The 13657-nt window shown below is 37.4% G+C and overlaps 1 protein-coding gene across 1 annotated transcript in view; it reads left to right on the forward strand.

Annotated features, from left to right (window-relative positions):
* Window positions 1-733: 733 nt before the first annotated feature.
* Window positions 734-13657, forward strand: part of soat2 (sterol O-acyltransferase 2) — a 28948-nt gene continuing 16024 nt past the window's right edge. The window contains exons 1-8 of the mRNA XM_042505850.2: window positions 734-1517; window positions 4242-4376; window positions 5716-5774; window positions 5878-6017; window positions 6998-7051; window positions 7646-7753; window positions 9398-9680; window positions 12147-12222. Of these exons, the coding sequence (XP_042361784.1) occupies window positions 4298-4376; window positions 5716-5774; window positions 5878-6017; window positions 6998-7051; window positions 7646-7753; window positions 9398-9680; window positions 12147-12222 (799 nt within the window). The 5' untranslated portion in view covers window positions 734-1517; window positions 4242-4297. The remainder of the gene's footprint in view (window positions 1518-4241; window positions 4377-5715; window positions 5775-5877; window positions 6018-6997; window positions 7052-7645; window positions 7754-9397; window positions 9681-12146; window positions 12223-13657) is intronic.

Here is a 13657-nt window from a genome sequence, read left to right on the forward strand (position 1 = left end):
ACATTCAACCGAAACAAATCGATCAACAGAGCAATATGGGACACAGAGGGGGGAGTGCTGTGTGTCAACCCTCTGACACATAAGCTCCCAAAGAGGTGGATTTGTTTATCTTTTTTTACTTTGCTTTCTACTGTGGCCTTGATTATATAAACCCAGTCACATGATGGGTTTAACTTTACACAGTTGAATGCAAAAGACAGAGATTAAGGTCGATGCGATGATGATTTATTATAAGTTTGAGCCCATTCTTAAACTGTTCATTTTCATTCTTGTCACAATGTAAAATATTTGCACTGGCTGCTCATTAGTTTGCGTGCTATTCACTCAAACATCCATAAAGAAATAGCAGAGACGATTTTCCAAGCACTGTGTGAATTGTAATTTCTAAAACCAAAACTGCTCTGACTTTACTTTGTTTGTAAATTGCTTTACGTGTTCAACACGTTTCGAGACACAAACTGATTGGTTGCACAAGCTGTTTGTTTTTGGACAAGCTGTGAAAGACAGTTACATGTCACAATGACACAGAACACTGAGTGTGTCCGCCAGCGTGTATTTGGCCACAGAGTAAATGACCTTTGCATTCAAATTGCTCATCTAGTTTCATTACATCATGCATGACTGGATTTCCTATATTTGTCGAAGCTGTGGCTTTATGAGGTACAAATTCTGCTGTTATGACCAAGTGGAGTCACACATTATTTTCTCATCAGCTTGACATTATACAGCTAAGCTTTTAGGCATGTTTCGACAGAGTTTAGTTTTCGAATATGATAATTTTAACTGGAGGGTTATCAGACTTTAAGACATACTGTACAGAAATACTCTGATTTGAATAATATTTTGTGTTTTTACATCTTATCCTTCTCTCTGCATTGAAAAGTCCAGAACCTGTGAGTAACACAAGACGTCTTGTGTTGTGTCACCTTGTATGCTTTCATCCCAAACTCAGATTTAAGGTGAGAACAGAGCTTTTCTCCTTCAGCAGATGAATTTGCCAGCAGTCTTCTAGTGTCTACACATAAATCGTCCTGCACACAGAAGGTCAAACATTCAGGTGTCTTTTGAATTTTGATGTCAAGGCAGCTAGATTTCGTTTTTGCCTTTTAACCAGTATTTATAGAAAACCTTTGCTTTCAAAAACCTTTACATACACATATGCTTACAGCTAGAAACGGCATAAAAATCAATAATGAAATATATGCCATGAATACAGTTTGCAATAACAGTTTGTCTCTGTATACAGAAGAAACGTCAGGACAAACTCCGTAGTTCTGCTGCATGACCTCATCCATACACTGTAGGAGGTGAGGGGAGACCAGTCCTGCCCACGGCCAGATGCCAAAAGGGGCAAAGTGCAAAATAGCAGCCGAGGAAAGGAGCGGACAACAGATCACAAGAACTGTGAAAGGCTCACTTAAAAACGCTCCAGCAACTCACTCTCAGCAGGAATCATTGATAGAAACAGTGCCTCTTGGTTTGTGGACTGCTGACTAAACCCGAGGCTGGAAGACTACGTGAGTATAAATCTGACACAATGACAAATGTTTATCATGAATGTCTGCCTGATGTGTATCTGACATCTGTCACTTTTATCTTTTTAATTCTGCAGCTCCTGCTTTCTATATTTTGTACAATTTTTTGTCTTAGAAATAACAAAAATACAGGATAGAGTAAACAAATAAAATAGTAAAATAGTTAAGTTATCATTTGTTCTGTAGATGCCGCAAACATTGTGATAAAATAAAAGCTGTATACTCATATGTCTGCAGGTCCTTAAGAGGTCTGAAAATGTCTTAAAATTAATTACAGTTATTCTTCTCATAAACCAATCAGCTAAAAACCTGATACCAAAGAGCATTTTTGAAATGCCACCTAAAATGTTTGTTTTACAGCAAAACTAATGCTCATCGACAGCATTAATTGTAGCTATTCAGCTAATGCTACATAAGGCTGTGACATCTGATTAGAATAACATGATTACATTTGTCCTTTCTTCAATCTTTTTACTGACTAAATGGATTTGTTTCATGGTTGCTTCATTTCTTTGCTAATCAATCTGAAATAGAGATGTTAGTCATCATCTACATTATGACAAGCTGTTGTTAGGGAGACACAGATTAAGAGAAATAGAGACTATCATTGTAATGCACTGATCTAAGCTCAATATTCATATTTCAAATCTGTTAAATTTACCTGAATATTAACCCGTGTCACAGTTTCTGCCGTTGAACATGAAGAATGATCAACAATGACAAATTAACCACAGCAGCAGGTTTTAAGACCTCCTAAAACTCAACAGCATGTACTGTATACAACTTCTATACACATGGTTAAATTGAATTACTGAGTTAAAGTGTTCTTTACTATAAACAGGCGAAACAGTACCACCTCAGCTGAAATTACAAACTCAAATTTCCTAAATCAAAGTTTAAAAATATCCATCAGAAACCTGCAAGTGATGACACCCACAGTCTGTTTTTCTTAGGGGTACAATTAGATTGATTAAACATTATTAAAGATCTTCAAAAGTCTGTTCTAAATTCTGTTGAAAAGGAAATTTGACGCAATAGTTATCGAGTTCTTGAAATCAATGGATTCATTATTTAACAAATTCCCATTGCAAACAGCAACTACATTAGATTTCAAATGTTTTAACAGCCTTGCCCCAGAGCCTTGTTCCATATATAATTATAAAAATAATATAGATATAATTGGGAGTAACTGGTGAGTGGCAACTGTGAAAAAACACATTGTAGACACACTGTACAAATGTTTAGTTAATATATTGCAAATTACCAAGGCGTATTGGTGCACATGTATAGTGTGATGTGTATTTTACTGTATTTCCATATTTGTAGTATTTTGGGATTTTATCATACTGAAAGCTGTATATTTTAAATACAATGTACGCATAAAGACCGACAAGAGACAAAAAACTTAAATAAAAAATAATAAAAGCTATAATCTCTGTGCAGTTGAATAATCCCAGTCATATAAAATAACATTCAGAAAGTCAGTTCAAATTCTAATCAGAACTTGTATTTAATGATAAAGTCTTACATTATAGACAAATGAGAGGAGAGTTCAACAGGCTGCTAGTGGGCCTCAAAATGAGGACAAGGACACGTCAATAAGTCTAATTTCTTATATGAAACTTAACCTCAGCCTACCCATTAATGTTCATAATTAAGGCATAACATCTCAAAAACATGTTTCTTTTCATTTGTTCCTCTGCTGTCTCATCATCTTCAGCCATACACTGTATAATCTGTGTATCTGTACAAAGCTTATCTGCTGCTTGATGTTTCTCTTGAGGAATGATCAAACGGCAAGGATTAGAAAATGAGGTCACTCTGTGTCTTTTACCTCTCTGTGAGTCCTCTGTGTGTCTTATCTATAGAGTAACTTCCACTGAGGAACGGTAGACTGGCTTTTATCGTTTGTTTACATTGTTTAGCTTGAGCTCCAATGACCTGTGATAATACTCATGTTATGGAAAAGCACTGTAGGTAACTACCGTTCAAACCCCCCCTGACCCCACTATGCAGTATATTTCTGCATTCAGGTCAGGAGTTTGTGCACTTTTTTAGATTGGGATTCACACGAGAAAGCTCACCTCCTCGGGACCGAGGCTCATCAGGAATATTAATGGTTTTTGGCATGAGGCAACCTGCCAGCAACAGGCCTGTGACCTCATTTAATTTCTCAATTTATAGCTGAAGAGTCTTGACTCGACGTCGTCGAGCCTCAACAAAGGGTAAATTCGCAGTAAATCACACAGGGTAAAAACTTTTATTGCACTGCCCTCCATGGGTTGAAAGTTTGGAGTATGTTGCACCTCTGTCCTTTAAAGGGTGAAAAACCCTGATTTGACATCATTTTTTGATTGTCTCTGTCCTTTAAGGGGCAAAAACACCTTATTTGACATCACTTATTGGATTTTCTCGGTCCACAGAGGGCAATGTGCTAGCTTGTTTGTACTCAAAGTGGTCTAGATTTTAAGTTGGCACTGATCCATGTGTGGATCCAAACTGTTGTGACTAAGGTCAACAGGGTCACCTAGGGCTGTGATGTAAATCTGTCCTTATTGGAAAACAGGCTAAACTGGGTAAATATGAATCAGGCAGCGTTTGCTGTCACACTGTGACATCAAACGTTATCATTGTCATTCATTCTCAGGAAAAATAAGAGCTCGTGCATGTTATGAGACTAACCTACAACTCATCATTTTCACACAGGATTCTCCACCTGAGTCCCATTAGAAAGTCCTCAGTGTTGTGGTCCAGTGGTAACCATGACGACAGCAGAGCCACCTAAGGGAGTGTGGCATCGGAACATCAAGTCCCGTCAGTCAGATGAGATATCCACACATGGTACGATCAGTGGCGAAAGAAGTACTCACTACTTTTACTCAAGTAAAATTAGCAATACTGCAGTGTAAAAATGCTAGATAATAAGTAAAAGTACTAAAGTATTACTATTAATGTATACTACTCAAGTACCCTGAGCAAAGGTGCTCATTATGTAAAAATGCCCATTTCAGAATAATATGAATTGTACTGCTGGATTATAATTAATAATGCATTTATATGTTCATCACTTTGCTGTTGCAGCAGGTAAAGATAGAGCTAATTTCAGTGACTTTATGTACTGCTAGGTAGTTAAATCTATCTCAATATATCACCACTTATTAGGTTTTTTATGTGTCATACTGATAAGCTGAATCTCCAAAGTAACTTAAGTATTTTTTTTTTTAATGGAGTAAAAATACAATATTTGCATCTGAAAATAGTGGAGTAGAAGTAAAGAAAAAAGCATCAAAGTACAAGTACCTCAGAATTGTCCCTGTGTGCAGTACTTGAATAAATGTACTTAGTTATATTCCACCACTGAACATACTCATTCAAATTCTCTTTATTTGTTTAATATGTTTTATCTGATTCTTATGTGTTGCTTTAAGAGAGGTGATTATTTTTGTTGGCTTTTTTTTGTATAACTGTATATATAATTACTTAGAGCCAGAAATGCATTTTAGTTTCAACATGTAACAACCCAGTTGTCAGAAAGACTGTGGGCGTGACATTTTTGCAAACCATGGATATGTTTCAGTGCTACATTTTATACGTTAAATTTGTACCATATATATATATATGTATACATATATATATATATATATATATATATATATATATATATATATATATATATATATATATATATATATATATATATATATATATGTATACATATATATTTCAATGTGCAATTTTATATTATGACAATGCTGTGGTTAATGGGCAGTTATGCATAAGCACAGAAAACATTTGGTCGGGGTTTGGAAAAGATCATGTTTTGTCCTAAAATAATCGTTTTTGTTGTAACAATGAAAGCTGGAGATGTCCTGCCTCTTTAGAAGTCCCACATTTTGTTGGTCTGTGGTTTGCAGAAATGCCAACATTTTATCCTGGCAACTGTACAATATTTGTTTTAGGTAGGTTGTAGCAAAAAAAAAAAAGCAATATTTACTGCAGAAGTCCTCACTAGTGAAGGATGACGTATTTTTCAATAGGTTTGGGGATTTTCTCAAAACCTATAAAGCCCACCATACCTAAATTAAAATAAAATTGCTTTAATTCACTATATGTAGAATTATTTCAGAAATATATTGTAGCGGTTAATAATGTTATGCAACTTGTGTTTTTCTGTCTGCAGCTGGAGACCATAATAATTTACAAGACGAAGATATAAGACAGTGGCAGAAACATGCACAGGTGACCCATAACTCTCAGCCAGTATCTGGCTCATTTGTCTTACTAATTTGAAAAGCTAGAACTAAAGCTAAAACAATATTTTCTCCTGTGTGTCGTACTGCAGAAGGTGAAGATGAAAGTCCTGGAGCAGGTCCACGATCAGCTCACTGATTTATTAGACAGAGCTCTGACTGAGTCTGTCCAGGCTTTTACCCAAACACAGCCAACAGTTAATGGAAAGACAACGACAAAACCCTCATCCAGGTTTGTTTTGATTTAGTTTTAATCTGTCCACAGTAGCAATGTAAATGGCAGAGGGTGGAACAAGTAAAGTTACTGCAGAAATTCTGCATAGCAAATCAAAATGAGGAGGCCGCAAAAAAGGTGCAGAGCGAAAGTGACCAAACAGGGGTAAAACAAGGGTGAATCTTGGAGGGGCATTTGCATGATGATAGAAGCTCCAGGATTAGAAAGGAGTTCAAAACTGACGTTGAGTTTTCTTGTTGTTACATCAGTGAACATGTTTTTAATTCTCTCTTCAATGTTGTGTGTGTTGATGACGTTTGGTGTTGATGGCTCTTCTGTGAATAGTTGCTATAAGCTCTAAGGAAAACGAAAGTGATCTGGCCAGTTTTTGTGACAGTGGTATCAGCAGTAATTACCAACTGGAGATGCTGGGTGGGGGTAGAACTGAAAAGTGGAAAATGATCACTTTCCACTTTAACCAGACAAGTAATTAAGAACATATTCTTATTTATTATGGCGGCCTGGCATAAAGGCAAAACCTCTTGAAGGAATGGGGTAGAGGCTAAAAAGAACTGTCAAAAGTTAAAATTAAAGACCAAAACATGCATTACTTCTTACATACACTCTAAACAGACATCTCGTGTGTCAATAAGGATTCCATGAATTACTGGCAGAATAACACAAAAACATGGGACAGGTAGCTAGAGGACAACAGCATCAGGGAGTTCAGCAAAGAAGAAAAAGTTTGCATACACAAGCAATAAGACAAACAGGCAAAGCAAAACAGCATCCGCAAGAGAACAAACAAATGAAAGATGCAAAGAAAAACAGCAAGCAACACACAAAAAAAGGTTAGAGTATATTAGTGGGTTTAGGAGGAGACGGAGGCAACTTTTATTAGCATACATATTTTTCCTCATTAATCTTTGTGATAAATTTACCCTCTTAATAACTGCAGTAAAACATCTGTGTCTGGTTTTCTGTGTCGTTTGTTTTAGATCTCAGAAAATGGATGACGGCAAAGTGTTTATGGCCAGACCATCACTGTTGGAGTAAGTGTGTCGTCTTCTCCAATATACCATTCCCAAAGTTTTTTTTTTTTAATTTATCTTGCTTTTATTAGGGTTTCAATACATTTACAAAAAAAAAGGTAAAGGTCCAATGTAGGTCAGAGGATTTAGTGGCATCTAGCAGTGATAATTACAGATTGCAAAGATCTGAAACTTCTCCCTGTAAGAATTACTTCAATTTTTTGCTGGGATCCAAATTACCTGCAGGGGTCTCTTTCTCTCAAAAACAAATGTTGACGCGAATGGCCCTATCTAGAACCAGTGTAAGGAAAACATTTTTTTTAAAAACTGTATTTCATCTCTGCCAATATATCCCCCTAAATTTGACTCACTGGGCCTTTTACCCTCTTATGTGTTGTTGTTGTAAAGAATATAAAGAAACTGCAAAAACTTCAGTATAAACCATCTGGATGAATGAAATATGGATGAATATATATGTTATGTTTGAGAGGACTTGTAACTTGTAAGGAGAGACAAACTGAATCTTTGTTCTAAGTCATACAAAAACAGACATGTAAGCAGCGACACATGATTAAACCATGAGGCTATTTTAATGACAGTTCTTCTCTTCATCAGTGAATTGTTTGAGATCAACCACATCAGGACCATCTACCACATGTTCATCGCTGTGCTTCTCATCTTTTGTCTGAGCACGCTGGCTGTGGACTACATCGACACGGGCAGGTTAGTGTGATGTGTGCATGAATGTGTGTTTGTGTGTGTGTGTGTGTGTGTGTGTGTGTGTGTGTGTGTGTGTATGTTTACAACAATGCGCATCTCAAACTCTATGACCCTGAACTAAATCTAATAGAAACTCAATTACCCCAAAGCCTTTAAAAACTTCTTATCTTCTTTTCTTTCCTCGTTGTGTCCCTCCCTCCGTCTCTGCCTGCCACTCTGCTCATCTGGCAGCAGAAAGATAGAGCAATCAATCCCTCTGAGTATTTCTGCTGTTGCTTTGGGCAGCTCACTAATGATTCGCTGGCTGTCTGCAGACACAAGACTGTGAGTTCAGTACTTGTGTTTCTCCGTCTGGAAACCCGACAGCGTGGAAATTATTTGATACATCCACCCACAGTTAACATTGAGTTTAAGGAGACTGATGAAATATAGTAATATTGCAACTGCACTTGTTGAACTAAATAAACCCGTTGACATGCTGCATTGAGTGGGCATTTTAAATCTATTATTATTAACACCAGAGGGTTCTTTTTACAAAAAGAAATATCCACAGCTAGTCATGCTCTGATATAATTGAAATGGTTATTAAAAACTGTGTTTAAAGCTAAAGCAGACCACAGTGGCAAATAGAGAGCGCCTTAATGTCCTTTATTTCAATTTAATCTTTGTACTGTATGTAATTTCTACCACTATGGGGTCTCTCATAGATGTATAATAATAACTAGATAATGGATGCCATTCCAGTGGAGTTACTCACCTTGTGCACATCTCCAAAAAAGTTTCTCTTCAGTGGTATGCAGCCCAATAATTATGCACAGTAATGTTTCTCCCACCTGTGAGTTCCTGCGTGGCTAATAGATTTTACACTCTGATGGTGTTACAGATTTTAAAAACCCCCATGGCTCAAAAATTCTGAATATACAGTCATAACTGACCTTGTTTGCAGTTTAAGGTGTCCTTTCAAAAGTTTTACAGACTTGTCTTTTACAGTGGTGGTCTTTTTGGGCTGCAGGAGATCATTTGGGCTGTGAGTGGCCTCTGGGAAAAATTGAAAGCAAGCTTGAGTGGCTTTCCTGGGGGCCTGGTGTCTCTCATCAAAATAAAAACGAAAGACAAACTTTGATGATATGATAAAGTAGTGTGGGATGATGGGAGTTGTTGTCTTCATTGTCAAACAGCCATGACTGTTGATGGAAATCTATCTGACGTCGCTCAGGTAGACATTATGTATACAGACACCAAAACCGCTTTTTGTACCTGGCTGTAAACATGACAAATGTTAACACATATTTACACATTTTGGAGCCCATTTCAAGAGGTCATTCAAGGAACTGCAGCTTTTGGCAATTTAGTATTGGCTTCATTTATTGAGCCCAGGAGTCATGCTTGGTGTTTCCCCAAAAAGTTGGACCAAGTGGAGGGGGCAAAGGGGACGTTACGTCCTTTACAGTCAGCGAAATGAAACGTACAATACCATAAAGAAAGCTACTGATTTCTCTGAATTTGAGCATTGTATGAAACATTTGCTATAATTGTTTTTAGACATTTCTACTGTATAAAAGTTACATGTTATATCATTAAATATATTCTTGATAATAATTTGGCAATTGTCTTTATGTAATGACTGTAATTTTTATGTTGTATCAGGTTGGTCTTGGAGTTTGACTTGCTGTTCTTCGCCTTCGGGAAGCTGGGGACAGTCACCTGGGCCTGGGTTGTGATGTTTGTCTACACCCTGCTCGTCCCTTTTTACACTCTGGTGTTTTGGGGATCTTTGTACCACAACTTGCCCTCTAAGTTGGGGCTGTCTCTCGTCACGGGCCTGGTCCTGTCTGCAGTGCAGACCTGCGTGCTGGGACTGTTCCCCATCTATGTGGCTGTGCACTACCAGCTGCCTCCGGCCTCACGGTTCATTGTGATACTTGAGCAGGTGAGTGAGCTTGAGGAATAAATGCAGTCACATTCTTTGAAAAGTTTATTTTTTTAACTTCAAAATGTCCTGCTGATTACACATCTTGGTAACAGTTCTTCATTACCAAATTTAAGTTGTTTGTTTGTATGAACAAAGGCCAGTACACTGTTAGATCAAATATTGAAATCGGTACTGGCCTCAGATATTCCTGTGTTCAGTGACATGTAATCCACACTAAACACAATAACTGCAGTTATGTACTGATGACCTGCTGAAGTCACCTGTGTGTAAGACATCAGTTAACAAACTCTCAACTGTTTAACAAAACAGTAGACATGGACAAGAGGCTTAAATGTAATGAAACAACATAAAAAGCACAAAAACCCTGAATAAGAGGGAAATCAACAAAAGAGTAAACATAACAAATAAAAGAAAAAACTAGTTCAATCCTGCTATTTATGAGGATGGTGTTGCTTGAATCTTTCAGGGTCATACTTTGATGAAACGCAATGTTTCTGGAGTGCATACTCAGGAGAGCAATTTGACTGACTACCAAAGTACACAGGAAAAGAATATATAAATACCATAAGTCTTAAACTCTACTTATTTCCTAATAAATATCTGATATGTTATTTGGTTGCATCAAACAAATAGAAGGAAGGGTCATTATTTACATACTTGATGTAGTGAAGCCTGCGAGTCAGCTCGGGCAGCCCATTTCAGTTCTACTGCTACATTCACATGATGTACTCCTCTCACTTCAGTGCAGTTTAATATTTTCAGTCAGAGATGTGTAATGAAATCAAGTATTTCATATCGATATATTTGGGGAAATAGGCTCTGCCCTTCTAGGAAACTCTCAAAGAATCCGAGCAGCGTTGAGGATTCTGCTGGAAGAACTAATCCCCGTTAGCACATACAGTGATGGTACACAATCAAAGACGGCTGTTGACACACTTCATGATTGGAGCTTAGTAAGACAGCAAGCTTAAATCACATGAGGAGGAGATTTAGGTGTGGGAGGGAGCTGTGGCAGCAAGCAGAATTGAATATGTGGGATCTACAGAGTAAAAGTAGGAACTGACTGATTGTAAAGGTCACAGAGCAGAGCTGTGGACCCGAATCGGATGACTCGGGCTCGAGTCACAACTTTGATGACCTAAGACTTATACCTTCTGTGAAGCCCAAAGACTAAAGATAGATTAAAAAGTGTGAAAAGGTGTGCTACAGGTGATTTTCAAATAAAAAAACATTAATGCTCTTCATTCCCAGCATGGGGAAACTTAATGTTCAAGATCCACTTGTTTTTTACACAATGACTTTAACAAACATGTTTTAACAAATGAATACAAACTTGTAAATTTAGTATACTGTTATTTTGTCAATGAGATGACATTACATTTGCTGAAGAGCATATTATGACTTGTTTAGGACATGATACCCAAAGTTCAGGACTGTGAACTTGCGCACAAAGACTTCAGAATTACAAAACATGACTTGGTCTCACCTCTGCCACCTAGTACACGTGACTGCATGTTCCTCGCTTGTAGGTTGCCAAACAACATGCATTAATGAGTCAGTGATAGTGAATATAAATGAAACAGCTGACGTCAGCACTTAATTTTTGATTTGACATGAGATGCAGGTTGGTTTTAACAGTTCTTGCAGCTTTCGCCCAGAAAATGTAGGTTGCTGAGAGTTGTGGGTCACATTTCTTTTAACAGCTCCTGCAGTATGATAAAAAGTGGGGATTTTTTGCAGCGTGACCTGCTGCTCAGCATAAAAATAAAAAAGGTTAAAAAACAAAAATAAAAATTCTTATTAGGAATGACCTGTTCTAGACACACCCTGGACTGCAGATAACCTTATATTCTTTAGCAATCCAAATTATAAAAGCAGCCCTTCACTGCCATCAGCAGGAACATTGTGATAAGAAAAGTCTGCTGGCCAAAGATGGGAGACTTCCAGCTGGAAAGGCACCAAAACAGACGGTAGATCTCAGTGTATCCACATTTGAATATAATGGACCCACACTGTAATACCTTCTCATCCTCTTTATCAAATCGGCACTGGTCTCCCAGAACCGTTTTAGTACCACATTCATTTTAGGTCCAGGTGTGAGATAATCGCAGTGCTGAGGTGCCTTCGAGAAACCCAGTCCAGATCCTCATGGACCCAGGTCCAGCCAGTGTTTTTGTAATTCTGATGCCGTTCATCTCATCCATAAACAGTTTCTCTATTGATGTTTGATGCAAAATTAAATGCATTTGATTTACTTGATTTAAATTGCCTAAAAAGAGTATGGTTTCTGCTGTACGCAGATTAATGATGCATCATGTCTGAACATGAGATTGAGGCCATGAATACTTAGGTTGTTCACTTTGGACACCATGTCAATTCATGCAAAAAAAACAGACAACGAGGCCGTTAGTATTGATGCATTGGGTCTGACTTCACATAATAATTGTATCAACTGTCCCACAGATTCGATTCCTGATGAAGAGCTACTCATTCATAAGAGAAACTGCTCCTGTTATTATGAAGAACAAACCAAAGGAAGGTATGGAGCTGCATTGTATTGATGTCAAGTGTATTTACTCCTCAGGCAGCGTAATTACTTACTGTGACACTCCCAGACAACAGAGAGAAATAACTAAAACAGACCTCGGCAGGATACCTGCAAACGATTCATGCTGAAGTTAAAACTAACAATGAATACACCCACATACAATAAATAACCACAAGTATGTGCAGCCCCATGAGGGCCTATTGAAAAAGTCTTTGAGAGGGAAGGTATGTTTCTCTGGTAACTTTTGACTGTAAAACTCTAAGTAGTAAACATGAATACTGAATGCAGTAAAATGCCTCTAGGAGGATAATGTCCTACATAAAATGGTAAAAATGGACAGAAAATGGCTTTATATTGTAGAAGAGTTCATGGGTGAGCGAGGTTTTGAAATAAAATAAGTTTTATTTTTTAAAACAGTAATAAGTTTTTTCATAGTTGTTTATAAATTCTTTTATGTAAACTTTTCACAAAACTGCCCTGAGAGGCAAGTGAGAACAAAAAGAAGAGAAAAGATGATTCATTTTTAATTCTGATCTGAAGCGTTTTGTCTCTTGTGTCCTTGTCTTAAGTATGTGTTTTTTTTTGCCAGAGTAATTTTTCTAAGTTACTTAATTTTTTTAAAATCTGTGAAGCTGGTAGGGAACAAAAGTTCAGACAGGTGAAATGTTTAATTAAAGGTCCAGTCTGAAGGATTTAGGAGGATAAATAGGCAGAAATGGAACATAATAAGTGTGTTTTATTTAGTGTATAATCAACTGAAAATAAAAATCATTGCGTTTTTGTTACTTAAGAATGAGCCCTTTATATCTACATAGGGAGTAGGTCTTTGTCAGTGGAGATAACCATACTGCACCGTCATGTTTCTACTGTAGCCCAGAGTGGACAAACCAGAGTGCCATTCTGGTTTGTGCATTTTCATGTCGCCACCGTAGCAGCAGCCCCCCTGCGACAAGCAGCAAACCCCAACATTTATGTTAGGATGAAACTTTTTCTCCAGTGTTTTTACTGGTTTATATCACAGGGTCTGTTTGTTTTGTGGCGGAAAAAACCTCTGTAGATAATTCAGCTCCCAGTAAAACTCTTCTGATGGTTGAACTTCTCAGAGAAAAAAAGGTGAGATCACATTGGCAGGTGCTGGGTTAGAAGCCCGTCTGCGACATGCTGAAGAGCATTGGAGAAATGCTGATTTTGAACTTAGAACTGCTTTATTCAGTTTTGACCGGTTTAAATCACTGGGTCAATTTAATTCTAACCAGGAGAGGTTTCAGCTGGTTGCAATCTGCAATCATTACTGCTAGATGTCACTACATCACTCTACATCTGACACGCTGGACTTTTAATTCATTCCAAATAATTAGTTTTATCAAGAGTTTGTTATGTAATACTCATTTTGTCCTCAAGAGGCTGACGTGCACCACAACCCTAT

This window comes from Plectropomus leopardus, chromosome 2, assembly GCF_026936395.1.
Source record: "Plectropomus leopardus strain MGB_pleo_1.0 chromosome 2, ASM2693639v1, whole genome shotgun sequence".
In the NCBI taxonomy this organism is placed as follows: domain Eukaryota; kingdom Metazoa; phylum Chordata; class Actinopteri; order Perciformes; family Serranidae; genus Plectropomus; species Plectropomus leopardus.